Source organism: Engystomops pustulosus, chromosome 4, assembly GCF_040894005.1.
Source record: "Engystomops pustulosus chromosome 4, aEngPut4.maternal, whole genome shotgun sequence".
Lineage (NCBI taxonomy): Eukaryota > Metazoa > Chordata > Amphibia > Anura > Leptodactylidae > Engystomops > Engystomops pustulosus.
Window position 1 is genome coordinate 218664013 of NC_092414.1, and position 15207 is coordinate 218679219.

Below are 15207 nucleotides of genomic sequence, written 5' to 3' on the forward strand. Positions count from 1 at the left end.
CATGTACAGAAGGAAACATTACTGTGAGTATAAGAGATATGTACTGGAGGAGACATTGCTGTGAGTATAAGAGATGTATACAGGAGAAGACATTACTGTGTGTATAAGAGATGTGTACAGGAGTTGACATTACTGTGAGTATAAGAGATGTGTACAGGAGAAGACATTACTGTGAGTATAAGAGATATGTACAGGAGGAGACATTACTGTAAGTATAACAGATGTGTGCAGGAAGAGACATTACTGTGATACTAAGAGATGTGTACAGGAGGAGAAAATAATGTGAGTATAAGAGATATGTACAGAAGGAGATATTACTGTGAGTATAACAGATGTGTGCAGAAAGAGACATTAGTGTGAGTTTACGAGATGTGTACAGGAGGAGACATTACTGTGAGTATAAGAGATGTGTACAGTAGGAGACATTACAGTGAGTATAAGAGATGTGTACAGGAGGAGAAATCACAGTGAGTATAAGAGATGTGTACAGTAGGAGACATTACAGTGAGTATAATAGATGTGTTCAGGAGGAGATATTACTGTGAATATAAGAGGTGTGTATAGGAGGAGATATTTCTGTGAGTATAAGAGATGTGTACAGGAAGAGTTATTACCTTGAGTATAAGAGATGTGTACAGGAGACATTACTGTGAGTATTAGAGATATGTACAGGAGGAGACATTACTGTGAGTATAAGAGTTGTGTACAGGAGGAGACAATACTGTGAGTATAAGAGATGTGTACAGAAAGAGACATTACTGTGAGTATAAGAGATGTTTACATGAGAAGACATTACTGTGAGTATAAGAGATGTTTACATGAGGAGACATTACTGTGTATTTTAGAAATATACAGGGGGAGACACTACTGTGAGTATAAGAGATATGTACAGGAGGAGACATTACTCTGAGTATAACAGATGTGTGCAGGAAGAGACATTACTGTGAGTTTAAGAGATGTGTACATGAGGAGAAAATACTGTGAATATAAGAGATGTGTACAGGAGGAGAAAATACTGTGAGTATAAGAGATGTTTACATGAGGAGACATTACTGTGAGTATAAGAGATGTTTACATGAGGAGACATTACTGTGTATTTTAGAAATATACAGGAGGAGACATTACTGTGAGTATAAGAGATATGTACAGGAGGAGACATTACTCTGAGTATAACAGATGTGTGCAGGAAGAGACATTACTGTGAGTTTTAGAGATGTGTACAGAAGTAGACATTACTGTGAGTATAAGAAGTGTGTACAGGATGAGACATTAGAGTGAGTATAAAAGATGTGTACATAAGAAGACATTACTGTGATATAAGAGATGTGTACAGGAGGAGACATTACTGTGAGTATAAAAGATGTGTTCAGGAGGAGACATCACTGTGAGTATAAAAGATGTGTACAGGAGGTGACAATACAGTGAGTATAAGAGATGTGTACAGGAGGAGACATTACTGTGAGTATGAGAGATATGTGCAGGAGAAGACAATACTTTCAGTATAAGAGATATGTACAGGAAGAGACATTACTGTGAGTTTGAGAGATATGTACAGGAGGAGACATTAATGTAAGTATAGGAGATGTGTACAGGAGGAGACATTAATGTGAGTATAGGAGATGTGTACAGGAGGAGACACTACTGTGAGTATAAGAGATTTGTACAGGAGGAGATATTACTGTCAGTATAAGAGATATGTACAGGAGGAGACATTACTGTCAGTATAAGGGATATGTACAGTAGGAGACATTACAGTGAGTATAAGAGATGTGTACAGGAGGAGACATTACTGTGAGTATAAGAGATGTGTACAGAAAGAGAAAATACTGTGAGTATAAGAGATGTTTACAGGAAAAGATATCAAAGGGCCTATAAGACATATGTACAGAAGGAAACATTACTGTGAGTATAAGAGATATGTACTGGAGGAGACATTGCTGTGAGTATAAGAGATGTATACTGGAGGAGACATTACTGTGTGTATAAGAGATGTGTACAGGAGGGGACATTACTGTGGAATAAGAAATGTGTTCGGGAGACATTACTTTGAGTATAAGAGATGTGTACAGGAGAAGACATTACTGTGAATATAAGAGATATGTACAGGAGGAGACATTACTGTGAGTATAACAGATGTGTGCAGGAAGAGACATTACTGTGAGTTTAAGAGATGTGTACAGGAGGAGACATTACTGTGAGTATAAGAGTTGTGTACAGGAGGAGACAATACTGTGAGTATAAGATATATGTACTGGAGGAGACATTGCTGTGAGTATAAGAGATGTATACAGGAGGAGACATTTCTGTGTGTATAAGAGATGTGTACAGGAGGGGACATTACTGTGGTATAAGAGATGTGTTTAGGAGACATTACTGTGAGTATAAGGGATGTGTACAGGAGGAGACATTACTGTGTATTCAAGAGATGTACAGGAGAAGACATTACTGTGAGTATAAGAGATATGTACAGGAGGAGACATTACTGTGAGTATAACAGATGTGTGCAGGAAGAGACATTACTGTGAGTATAAGAGATGTGTACATGAGGAGACAATACTGTGAGTATAACAGATGTGTGCAGGAAGAGACATTACTGTAAGTTTAAGAGATTTGTACAGGAGGAGACAATACTGTGAGTATAAGAGATGTGTACAGAAAGAGACATTACTGTGAGTATAAGAGATTTTTACAGGAGGAGGTATCACAGAGCGTATAAGACATATGTACAGAAGGAAACATTACTGTGAGTATAAGTGATATGTACTGGAGGAGACATTGCTGTGAGTATAAGAGATGTATACAGGAGGAGACATTACTGTGTGTATAAGAGATGTGTACAGGAGGGGACATTACTGTGGTATAAGAGATGTGTACAGTAGGAGAAAATACTGTGAGTATAAGAGATATGTACAGGAGGAGACATTACTGTGAGTATAACAGATGTGTACAGGAAGAGACTTTACTGTCAGTATAAGAGATGTGTACAGGAGGAGACATTACTGTGAGTATAAGAGATGAGTACAGGAGCAGACATTACTGTGAGTATAAGAGATGTGTAGAGGATGGGACATTACAGGGTATATGAAAGATGTATACAGGAGGAGACATTACTTTGAGTATAAGAGATGTGTACAGTAGGAGACATTACAGTGAGTATAAAAGATGATTGCAGTGGGAGACATTTGTGTGAGAATAAGAGATGTGGACAGGAGGAAACATTACTGTGAGCATAAGAGATGAGTACAGGAGCAGACATTACTGTGAGTATAAGAGATGTGTACAGGAGGAGACATCACTGTGATTATAACAGATGTGTGCATGAAGAGACAGTACTGTGAGTTTAAGAGATGTGTACAGGAGGAGACAATACTGTGAATATAAAAGATGTGTACAGGAGGAGACAATACTGTGAATATAAGAGATATGTAAAGGAGGAGACATTACTGTGAGTATAACAGATTTGTACAGGAATAGACATTACTGTGATTATAAGAGATGTGTACAGGAGGATACATTACAGTGAGTATAAGAGATGTATACAGGAGGAGATATTACTGTGAGTATAAGTGGTGTGTATAGGAGGAGACATTACTGTGCGTATGAAAGATATGTACAGGAGGAAACCTTAATGTGATATAAGAGATATGTACAGGAGGAGACATTACTGTGAGTATAAGAGATGTGTACAGGAGGGTACATTACTGTGTATTTAAGAGATGTACAGGAGGAGACATTACTTTGCGTATAAGAGATGTGTACAGGAGGAGACATTACTGTGTATTTAAGAGATGTACAGGAGGAGACATTACTGTGAGTATAAGAGATATGTACAGGAGGAGATATTACTGTGAGTATAAGAGATGTGTACAGGAAGAGACATTACTGTGAGTATAACAGATGTGTGCAGGAAGAGACAATCCTGTGAGTTTAAGAGATTTGTACAGGAATAGACATTACTGTGAGTATAAGAGATGTGTACAGGAGGAGATATTACTGTGAGTATAAGAGATGTGTACAGGAAGAGACATTACTGTGAGTATAACAGATGTGTGCAGGAAGAGACATTACTGTGAGTTTAAGAGATGTGTACAGGAGGAGACAATACTGTGAGTATAAGAAATATGTACAGAAAGAGACATTACTGTGAGTATAAGAGATGTATACAGGAGGAGACATTACTGTGTGTATAAGAGTTGTGTACAGGAGGGGACATTACTGTGAGTATAAGAGATGTGTACAGAAGGAGATATCACAGTGCGTATAAGTCATATGTACAGAAGGAAACATTACTGTGAGTATAAGAGATATGTACAGTAGGAGACATTACAGTGAGTATAAGATATGTTTACAGTAGGAGATATTACAGTGAGTATAAGAGGTGTGTACAGTAGGAGACATTACAATGAGTATAAGAGATTTGTACAGGAGGAGACATTACTGTGAGTATAAGAGTTGTGTACAGGAGGAGACAATACTGAGTATAAGAGATGTGTACAGAAAGAGACATTACTGTTAGTATAAGAGATGTTTAAAGGAGGAGATATCACAAAGCAAATAAGACATATGTACAGAAGGACACATTACTGTGAGTATAAGAGATATGTACTGGAGGAGACATTGCTGTGAGTATAAGAGATGTATACAGGAGGAGACATTACTGTGTGTATAAGAGATGTGTACAGGAGGGGACATTACTCTGGTATAAGAGATGTGTTCAGGAGACATTACTTTGAGTATAAGAGATGTGTACATGAGGAGACATTACTGTGTATTTAAGAGATGTACAGGAGAAGACATTACTGTGAGTATAAGAGATATGTACAGGAGGAGATATTACTGTGAGTATAACAGATGTGTGCAGGAAGAGACATTGCTGTGAGTTTAAGAGATGTGTACAGGAGGAGACATTACTGTGAGTATAAGAGATGTGTACAGGAGGAGACATTACTGTGAGTATAAGAGATGTGTACAGGATGAGTCATTACAGTGTATATGAAAGATGTGTATAGGAGGAGATATCACTGTGTATTTAAGAGATGTACAGTAGGAGACATTACAGTGAGTATAAGAGATCTGTACAGAAGGAGACATTACAGTGAGTATAAGAGATGTGTACAGTAGGAGACATTACAGTGAGTATAAGAGGTGTGCATTGGAGGAGATAATATTGTGAGTATAAGAGATGTGTACAGGAAGAGTTATTACTGTGAGTATAAGAGATGTGTACATGAGACATTACTGTGAAAATAATAGATGTTTACATGAGGAAACATTACTGTTTTTTTAAGAGATATACAGGAGGAGACATTACTGTGAGTATAAGAGATATGTACAGGAGCACACATTACTGGGAATATAAGAGTTGTGTATAGGAGGAGACAATACTGTGAGTATAAGAGATGTGTACAGAAAGAGACATTACTGTAATTATAAGAGATGTGTGCAGGAAGATACATTACTGTGAGTTTAAGAGATGTGTACAGGAGGAGACAATACTGTGAATATAAGAGATGTGTACAGGAGGAGAAAATACTGTGAGTATAAGAGATATGTACAGGAGTAGACATTACTGTGAGTATAACAGATGTGTGCAGGAAGATACATTACTGTGAGTTTAAGAGATGTGTACAGGAGGAGACAATACTGTGAATATAAGATATGTGTACAGGAGGAGAAAATACTGTGAGTATAAGAGATATGTACAGGAGGAGGCATTACTGTGAGTATAACATATGTGTGAAGGAAGAGACATTACTGTGAGTTTAAGAGATGTGTACAGGGGGAAACATTACTGTGAGTATAAGAGATGTGTACAGGAGGAGACATTACTGTGAGTATAAGAGATGTGTACAGGATGAGACATCACTGTGTATATGAAAGATGTGTACAGTAGGAGACATTACAGTGAGTATTAGAGATGTGTACAGTAGGAGACATTACATTGAGTATAAGAGATGTGTACAGGAGGAGACATTACTGTGAGTATAAGAGATGTAAACAGGAAGAGACATTACTGTGAGTATAAGAGATGTATACATTAGGAGACATTACAGTGAGTATAAGAGATGTGTACAGGATGAGCCATTACTGTGTATATGAAAGATGTGTATAGTAGGAGACATTACTGTGAGTATAAGAGATGTGTACAGGAGGAGACAATACTGTGAATATAAGAGATGTGTACAGGAATAGACATTACTGTGAGTATAAGAGATGTGTAGAGTAGGAGACATTACAGTGAGTATAAGAGATTTGCACAGGAGTAGACATTACTGTGAGTATAAGAGATCATTACAGAAGGAGATATTACTGTGAGTATAAGAGATGTGTACAGGAGTAGACATTACTATGATATTAGACATGTGCACAGGAGGAGACAATTCTGTGAGTATAAGAGATGTGTACAGGAGGAGACATTGCTGTGAGTATAAGAGATGTGTACAGAAGGAGATATTACTGTGAGTATAAGAGTTGTGTACAGGAGGAGACATTACTGTGATATAAGAGATGTGTTCAGGAGGAGACAATACTATGAGTATAAGAGATGTGTACAGAAGGAGACATTACCAGGAGAATAAGAGATATGTACAGGAAGAGACAATACTGAGTGTATAAGAGATCTGTACAGGAGGATACATTGCTGTGTGTATAAGAGATGTGTACAGTAGGAGACAATACTGTGAGTATAAGAGATGTGTACAGAAGGGGACATTGCCAGGAGAATAAGAAATATGTACAGGAAGAGACATTTTTGTGAGAATAAGAGATGTGTACAGGAGGAGACATTACTTTGAGTATAAACTGTGTAAAAGAGGAGATATTATTGTAAGTATAATATATATGTAAAGGAGGAGACATTGCTATGTATATAAGGGATGTATACATGAGGAGACATTACTGTTAGTGTAAGATGTGTACATGAGGAGATATTACTAAGAGTATAAGAGATATATACAGCAGGTAACATTACTGTGAGTATTATAGAGGTGTACAGTATGCACTACTCTGATTTAAGTCTAGCATAGAACTTACCCATTAAAGTTAATGGTTGTATGCAAAAAAACAGATTGCACTAGAATTCCATCCTAATTTCAGCAGTTTTCACATATTGAAAGGAAGTAGCTCAGAGATGTGGAAATCAGATATGAAAATGTGACACTGAACACATTATTTGATTTGTGATAATGTCTTCTGATCCCTCATTTATATTAACTCTTATGGTTACAGTTTACATAGTAATAATCTACCAGACTGGGCCTGCACCCAATTGGCCTCTGCAATATTGAATAACCCCTCCCTGAAGATACTGGACCTGTCTTTTAATCACCTGTCTGGTCCTCACATCAGTGTCTTGCTGGATGCTCTGTCCAGTCCAGACTGCAGAATCGAGAAATTAGAGTGAGTACAAGAGATATTTAAAGAACACGTGAAAACACCAGATACATCATTTTTGTTCTATTTTATGCCAATTTATTTCTATGAACAAGCCTTCAAATAACATGCTAAATGGACACCCCTAATCCATCTCTTTCACTAACTCTATCTTTGTTAATGTTAGACCTGCTACTTGTTGTTGTTGTGGACAGTGGTGGTGATGTTACGCATTAGGGCACATTTACTTACATTGTCCTTCTATAATGCACCACTTGAACATTTTCTCATTTTTAAATATCACAGCCACAAACTTAAATATATTTTATGGATATTCTATGTGATAGAACAGTATCTGTGAAGACACATTGCATCCCATATGTATCCAGGACCCTGTACTCTAATACCCCTAAATAAAATCTGGTATGTCTGATTATCTTTAGAAGTTACCTAATTAGTAAGAAGAGCAGATCTGTGTGTAGTTTAGTCTCAATAGCTACAGCTGTTTTGTTAGGGTCTCAGAGGTTTGTTAGAGAACATTTGTGAACAAACCACATTGTTAAAACCAAGAAAAATAGCATGAAGCTCTGAGATAAAGGGGGAGATTTACTTACCCGGTCCATTCGCGATCCAGCAGCGCGTTCTCTGCGGTGGATTCAGGTCCGGCCGGGATTCACTAAGGTTGTTCCTCCGACGCCCACCGGGTGGCGCTGCTGCGCTGAAGTTCCCCGAGGCCCACCGGAATGCACTGATGTTCACCGGCCTATACCTGGTGAAGGTAAGTCCGAGTCCCGCAACACTTTTTTTTAAAAAATGCGGCTGTTTTTCCGAATCCGTCCGAATCCGCCCGACGATATCCGTCGCGTGCATGCCGGCGCCGATGCGCCACAATCCGATCGCGTGCGCCAAAATCCCGGGGCAATGCAGGGAAAATCAGCGCAAATCGGAAATATTCAGGTAACACGTCGGGAAAACGCGAATCGGGCCCTTAGTAAATGACCCCCAAAGTTGTGATAGTTTATTGCAAAGTTAGGCTTTCTAAAAAAAAAGAGCCCAAGCTTTGAAAAACTCAGGAAAATAATCTTCAAATGGAAAGGATTATCTTACAACTGCTAACCTATAAGGACACTTCCATCCACCGAAACAGATGGCTCAGAAGAGGAGAATCAGCCAAGAGGCCCAGGGTTACTCTTGAGCTACAAAATCAATTGAATGGTCAAAAGAATCTGTTGTCGGGATAACTTCTACTGAGTTCTCTACAAATCTTTCCTTTATGTAGAGTTTGCTAAAGCCAATACTGAAAGTCCTCTCCTATGCAAGATACACAAAAAGCATATGGAAAACGGTTATGTACAGGAATAGATAGGTATCTCATATTTCATGCTCATATCAGGAGTCTTCCTATTCCTGAGCCTTTGTCTCATATACTATTAATTGATGGAAAAATCCTACAGGAACATCTAGACTTCCTACATCCGACTCTGTGAAGATCAACGTACACCCAGTCCAGCATTGACAATGATCTCCATTTAAAGGACATGATTCTATAATGTGTAATACTATCATACTGAATGTGACAACGTCTGCTGACTAGCTACATCCAAACCTATCATGTGAAGTTGTATGTGGAGACACTGCACTTATTTTGTTATACTTTTTTTAGCCTTTTTATCTAATCGTATTTTATTTGACACCCATATCTTATTTTCTTATAGTTTGCGTAGCAATAATCTTACAGATTTATCTTGCATCCATTTATCATCTGGAATAAGGAATAACCTCTCATTTAAAAAACTTAACCTCTCTGATAACCATCTGTCTGGTCCTCAACTCAATGTCATGATGGAAGCTTTGTCTAGTCCAGACTGCAGGATAGAGGAGTTAAGGTGAGTATATAAGAGATGCATAAAACAGGAGAGATTACTGCGAGTATAAGAGATGTTTACAGAAGGAGACATTATTGTGTGTCTATGAGATGTGTACAGGAGGAGACATTACTGTGAGTATAAGAGATGTGTACAGGAGGAGACATTACTGTGTGAATAAGAGTTGTGTACAGGAGGAGACATTACTGCTTGAATAAGAGATGTGTACAGGAGGAGACATTACTGTTGCTATAAGAGATATGTACAGGAGGAGGCATTGCTGTGGGTATAAGAGATGTGTACAGGAGGAGACATTACTGTGAGTAGAAAAGATGCTTACAGGAGGGACAATACTGTGAGTATAAGAGGCATGTACAGGAGGAGACATTACTGTTAGTATACAAAATTAATACAGATAGAGACATGCGAGGACATGCTATACATGCCTTTTTTAGGTTTTGAACCATTGACAAAACCACATACTTCAGTTGTGTAACGAGTGCTTCTAATGCTAAATGAATAACTCTACCTCCTTCGATAGTGTTGGTAACAGAAATTGCACAATCTATGTTGATAGCCTGCCTACTTTGCCTCAGTCCCAGAAAACCTGCTCCTTTTTACTGTTGATAGTGGTGAAGAATGGAGGAGTGCACACCTGCTGTCCTATAAATTTAATGTATGCTGTATTGCATGTATATTCAATAGTGTTGAGCAGATATGAACCATTTGTACTGAAATGTGCAGGTTCACCTCTGTCCCCCTTCACTGGTGTTTAAGCCTGAGATTGGTTCTGGAAGTGGCATTTAGATCGATGCAGTCACAGTAATGTAAATCACGTTGGAGACTTTGTGAGCAACATTTAAGCAGTTACTACTTATGATCAATGCCAGCACCGATTACGGATGTTTCTTGTGGTGGTTCGGGTAATAGATACCCAAACCTGAACCTGAACAGATTTCTAACATTCCGGTTTGGCTGAAAAGTGAGGAAAATAAGTATTTGATACTCTGACGATTTTGCAAGATTTTACACCTTTAAAGAATGGAGAGGGTACTTTTCAACTGTTAGAGAAAATCTAAAAAAAAGTCTGGATAATCACATTTTAAGATTTTTAAATAAATTACATGAAATAAGAATTTGATACTTTAATTAAATAGAATGTAATATTTACTCCAGAAACTTTTGTTTGTAATAAATATCAGCAGTGGTCAGAAAAAGATAAAACTTAACTGTTATTATATATATGATTATATACTATATACTATTGTCAGGCTCAGAGGTTGTGGATCCTCTGAACCACTGCGGACGGTGACACAAGCCACTACCTGGGACCAGAGTCTAAGTGGCACCCGGTTTTCACCAGAGCCGCCACAAAGCGGGTTGGACTTGCTGCGGCATGGTACCACCAGGTCGTACCACAGGCGTGACTTGTCCGCAGTGGCAGCCAAGTTCGAGGTACAGAAACGGCAGGCAATCTCGTAGTTGGGGACAAGCAGGAGGTCAGGACGGGCAGCACAGGTTCAAAGTCGGGGACGTAGCAACAGGTTAGGACAGGCGGCACAGGAGCGGAGTCAGAAACGGAACCAGGGTCACAACAGGAATTCACGAAAACAGCACAAGGCATAGAAAAGCTTTCTCTAGGGCTCTAGGCACAAAGATCCAGCAAGGTGTGATGGGAGAGGCAGGTTTAAATAGCCTTATGGGAAAATGGCCAGCGCCAATTAATGGTGCGCTGGCCCTTTAAATTTACTGAGGCTGCAGTGCGCACACCCTAGGACGCGGGGACACGCGCACACAGAGTGAGGATGGAACTCTGGAGTGGGGATGGGTGAGAAGCGCTGCGCCTGCGGAGAGCAAGGAACACGAATGAGCCCGCGACCCATATCGTGGGGACCACCCGTGACACCTATATTTTTTACTATATATATATGATTACTATATATTAATCATAAAACTATACATTCATTTTTGGAACACATAAGGGGCACTCAAAACAATAAATACAACATAACAAGCTTCAAAAATTCTATCTCTAATATAGCCAAACACTGCTTATGTAAACATCAGAGTAATACAGGCAGCTTAGAGCTTTTTGCAACGGAGAAAATAAAACCCTTACATAGAGGAGGAGATAGAACACGAGATGGCCTCATGATTTAAATCAGAAACATGAAATAATGCTCCATTATTACTCTTGAAACAGGTTAATAGCTTCAATACGCTTAATCAAATTACATTAGTTCATAAAACGAGCAAATAGTTTCTTTGTTATAAGAATCGCCATCGGCATGTATATAATAATACACCTATAACTATGTTTGCAGTAATCACTATCTTTTATGTGTATCATCGCTCCCCATTGTCCTGCACTTGCTCCTCGTACGGTCGTGTGGAATAGCGGGAGTTGACAGTTTCGGCCTCACGACACTGATCTTATTGAACATATTGCAGCAAAGGCTTACCGGTAACACCCGCGGTCGGTGCTAACACCGATCATGGGTATTAGCCTGCAGATCACCGCCGAGGATCGTCGCTCCCCGTGACGCCATCGGGGAACGGCGATCCGTCGCCATGACAGCTTCGGGTCTTCCGAAAAAAAAAAAATGTAATTCGTTCCCACGAATCACCGTATATAGTATTATTACTATGTTCTTTTAAAAAAGATATGCATGTTAATATTGCAATGTGTTTTTTACGTATATCTTAATTACATTTGACTACATAAGAGCTATAGTAGCATTTGCTCAGGTGTGTAATCAATGAAAAGAGGAAGTTAGTGTTCTTACAATGTGTTCTGCACTTAAATGGTCCTGTGTTCACTGTTTTTAATGCTTTTATTCTATTGTTTACTTTGCAGATGTGCGCTCGTGTCTTCCGATAGGTTCGGAGATGTGCGCGCACATCTGCAATGTGAAGAATAGAATTAAAACATTAAAAACAGTGAATACAGGAGCATTTAAGTGCAGAACACATTGAAAAAACACTATTCTTCACATTCCAGATGTTCCAAACATGTCCTAACTTAGCGGAAGACACGTGCGATCATCTGAAAAGTGAAGAATAGTGTTATTTCAATGTGTTCTTACAAGCAAAACATCTGTAAACATCTGTAATATTTTATTATGCAATAAAAATACTGTTCTTCACTTTCTTTTATTAATTTAATGCTCGATCTCGAGCCGGCGAGATACTCGTGCGAGTAACGAGCTGGTCCGAGTATGCTAATACTCGACCGAGCTGTATACTCGGACGAGTATCCTCGCTCATCTCTAATTAATACCCATCAGCATTAGCATTAAAGAGGTAAAGTGGCTGGGTCTTTCAGTATGACAATAATCCCAAGCAAACCAACAGGGTAACATAGAAGCAGCTTCGTAAGAAGCTTTTCAAGGTCCAGGAGTGGCCTAGCCAATCTCCAGATCGCAACCCCATAAAAAACCTTTGGAGGGAGTTGAAAGTCTGTGTTGCCCAGCAACAGCTTTTTAACATCACTTTAGAATAGATGTACATGGAGGAATGGGCCAACATACCAGCAACAGTGTTTGCCAACTGTGTGAAGACTTACAGAGAACTTTTGACCTCTGTTTTTGCCAATAAATAATGAACATACCAGTGTTCATATTAGAACAAACGACACTTATCAGCGCATCCTTGGCCATACTTTATGGGCAGGATGAAGCAGCCACAGATATAATATGGTTGCATTAGAGTGTCAACACTGTGCTCCTAAATAATGTACTATATATATATGCTTGAATAAAAAACGACCCAAGTATAAGCCGAGATACCTAATTTTAATACAAAAAATGGGAATACCTATTGAAGCAAGTATAAGCCTAGGGTAAGAAATGCATTAGTCAAAGCCTACACCCAGTATATAGCCTGAAAGCACATGTCCCTCATTATATAGCCAGCAGCCCCCCAGTATAAAGCCAGTCCCTGTCCCCTAATATATAGCCAGCAGCCCATGTGCCCTAGTATATAGCCAGCCCCCTACCCCCTAGTTTATATCCAGCAGCCCCTCACTCCCTAGTATAGAGCATGCCTCCTGTCCCTAGTATATAGCCAGCAGCCCCCTGCCCCCTAATATATAGCCAGTCTCCTGCCTGTAGTATATAACCAGTAGCTCCTGCCCCCTAATATAGCCAGTTACTGCCCCCTTTTAGCACCTTAGTATATTGCCAGTGCCTGCCAATTTATGAAATAGCCAGTGCCTGACGCTTTAGTATATTGCCAATGCCTTCCCCCTTAGTATATATCCAGCTCTGTTCCCCTTGTATATAGCCAGCAGCCCCATATAAACAGCCTATTAATATAAAAACCTCTGTACTCACCTTTCCGAACCCCCCTGAAGGTCTTCAGAGCTGGAGCTTCATAAGACAGAAGAGGGGACAGAAATGTGAATACAGTGATTTTTTTTAAAGATTTGAGTATAAGCAGCCCCCTGCCCCCTAGTATATAGCCAGCAGCCCATGTGCCCTAGAATATAGCCATCCCCCTACCCCCTAGTATATGGCCAGCAGCCTCCTGCCCCCTAGCATAGAGAATGCCTCCTGCCCCCTAGTATATAGCCAGCAGCCCCATGCCCCCTAATTTATAGCCATTCTCCTGCCAATAGTATATAGCCAGTCTTCTGCCCACAGTATATAGCCAGTAGCCCCTGCCCCTAATAAAGCCAGTAACTACCTCTTTTATATAGCCAGCAGCCCCTTAGTATATAGCCAGTGTTTGCCCCCTTAGTATTTAGCCAGTGCCTGTCAATTTAGTATATAGCCAATGCCTGCCCCTTCAGTATATAGCCAGTGCCTGTCCACTTAAAAAAAACCTCTGTACTCACCGTTCCGAAACCCACTGAGGGTCCCCGGAGCCGGAGCTTCATAAGACAGAAGAGGAGCGTCAGAAAGGTGAGTACAGTGATTCTTTTTAAAGAGTTTTGTAAAAGCCAGCCCCCTACCCCCTATTACAGTGATGGCGAACCTATGGCACGGGTGCCAGAGGCGGCACTCAGAGCCCATTTTGTGGGCACCCAGGCCATCATCCCAGCACACCAGACAAGACTCAAAGAATCTTCCTGCAGTTCCAAGCAACTTAAAAGATGCTGCTTTCAGTCATATTTTGATACTTTCTTCGCTACTTGGGACTGTAGGAAGAGGGAGATTTAGACAGGGTTGAATTATTTTAGGACCTCCTGCTGGCCCCACGATCCTGTGTACAGAGGGACACTGGAAAGAAGCTAAAATGATGAAAATTTTCCATCTTTCTACTGTGTTGCTGTCCTTAGGAGGTCAATATCATTGAAAGTTGTTAAACAGGGAGCAATAAGTTACTGCTTTAATTTTTGGTTGGCAGCTCGCGTTAAATAAGGGGGGTTTTGGGTTGCAGTTTGGGCACTTGGCCTCTAAAAGGTTTGCCATCACTGCCCTAGTATATGGCCAGCAGCCCCCTGCTCCCTAGTATATAGCCAGAAGCCCCCCGCCCCCTAGTATAGAGCATGCCCCCTGCCCCCTAGTATATAGCCAGCAGCCCTCTGCCCCCTAATATATAGCCAGTCTCCTGCATATAGTATAAAGCCAGTGGCCCTTGCCCGCTAATATAGCCAGTTACTGCCCCCTTTTATATAGCTAGTAGACCCCTAGTATATAGTCAGTGCCTGCCCCCTTAGTATATAGCCAGCAGCCCCCTAGTATATAGTCAGCCTCCTGCCCCCTAATATATAGCCAGCAGCCCCCTGCCCCTTAATATATAGCCAGTCTACTGCCCATAGTCCTCCTGCTCCTTAATATAGCTTGTGACTGCCCCCTTTAATATAGCCAGCAGCCCCCTAGTGTATAGCCAGTGCCTGTCCCCTAGTATATAGCCAGTGTCTGCCCCCTTAGTATATAACCAGTGCCTGTTCCCTTAGTATATAGCCAGTGCCTGCTTCCCTTGTATATAGCCAGCAGCTCCCTATGCACAGCCTGTGAAAGGTGAG

The 15207-nt window shown here is 40.2% G+C and overlaps 1 protein-coding gene across 4 annotated transcripts in view; it reads left to right on the top strand.

The window, feature by feature from the left end:
- Window positions 1–15207, top strand: part of LOC140128358 (NACHT, LRR and PYD domains-containing protein 12-like) — a 118429-nt gene that overhangs the window by 57429 nt on the left and 45793 nt on the right. For 3 of the 4 annotated variants that reach the window (XM_072149996.1, XM_072149999.1, XM_072149997.1), the window contains 2 exons: window positions 7228–7398; window positions 9087–9257. In XM_072149996.1, coding sequence (XP_072006097.1) covers window positions 7228–7398; window positions 9087–9257 — 342 coding nt within the window. The remainder of the gene's footprint in view (window positions 1–7227; window positions 7399–9086; window positions 9258–15207) is intronic. The other variant, XM_072149998.1, reaches the window with a different exon arrangement.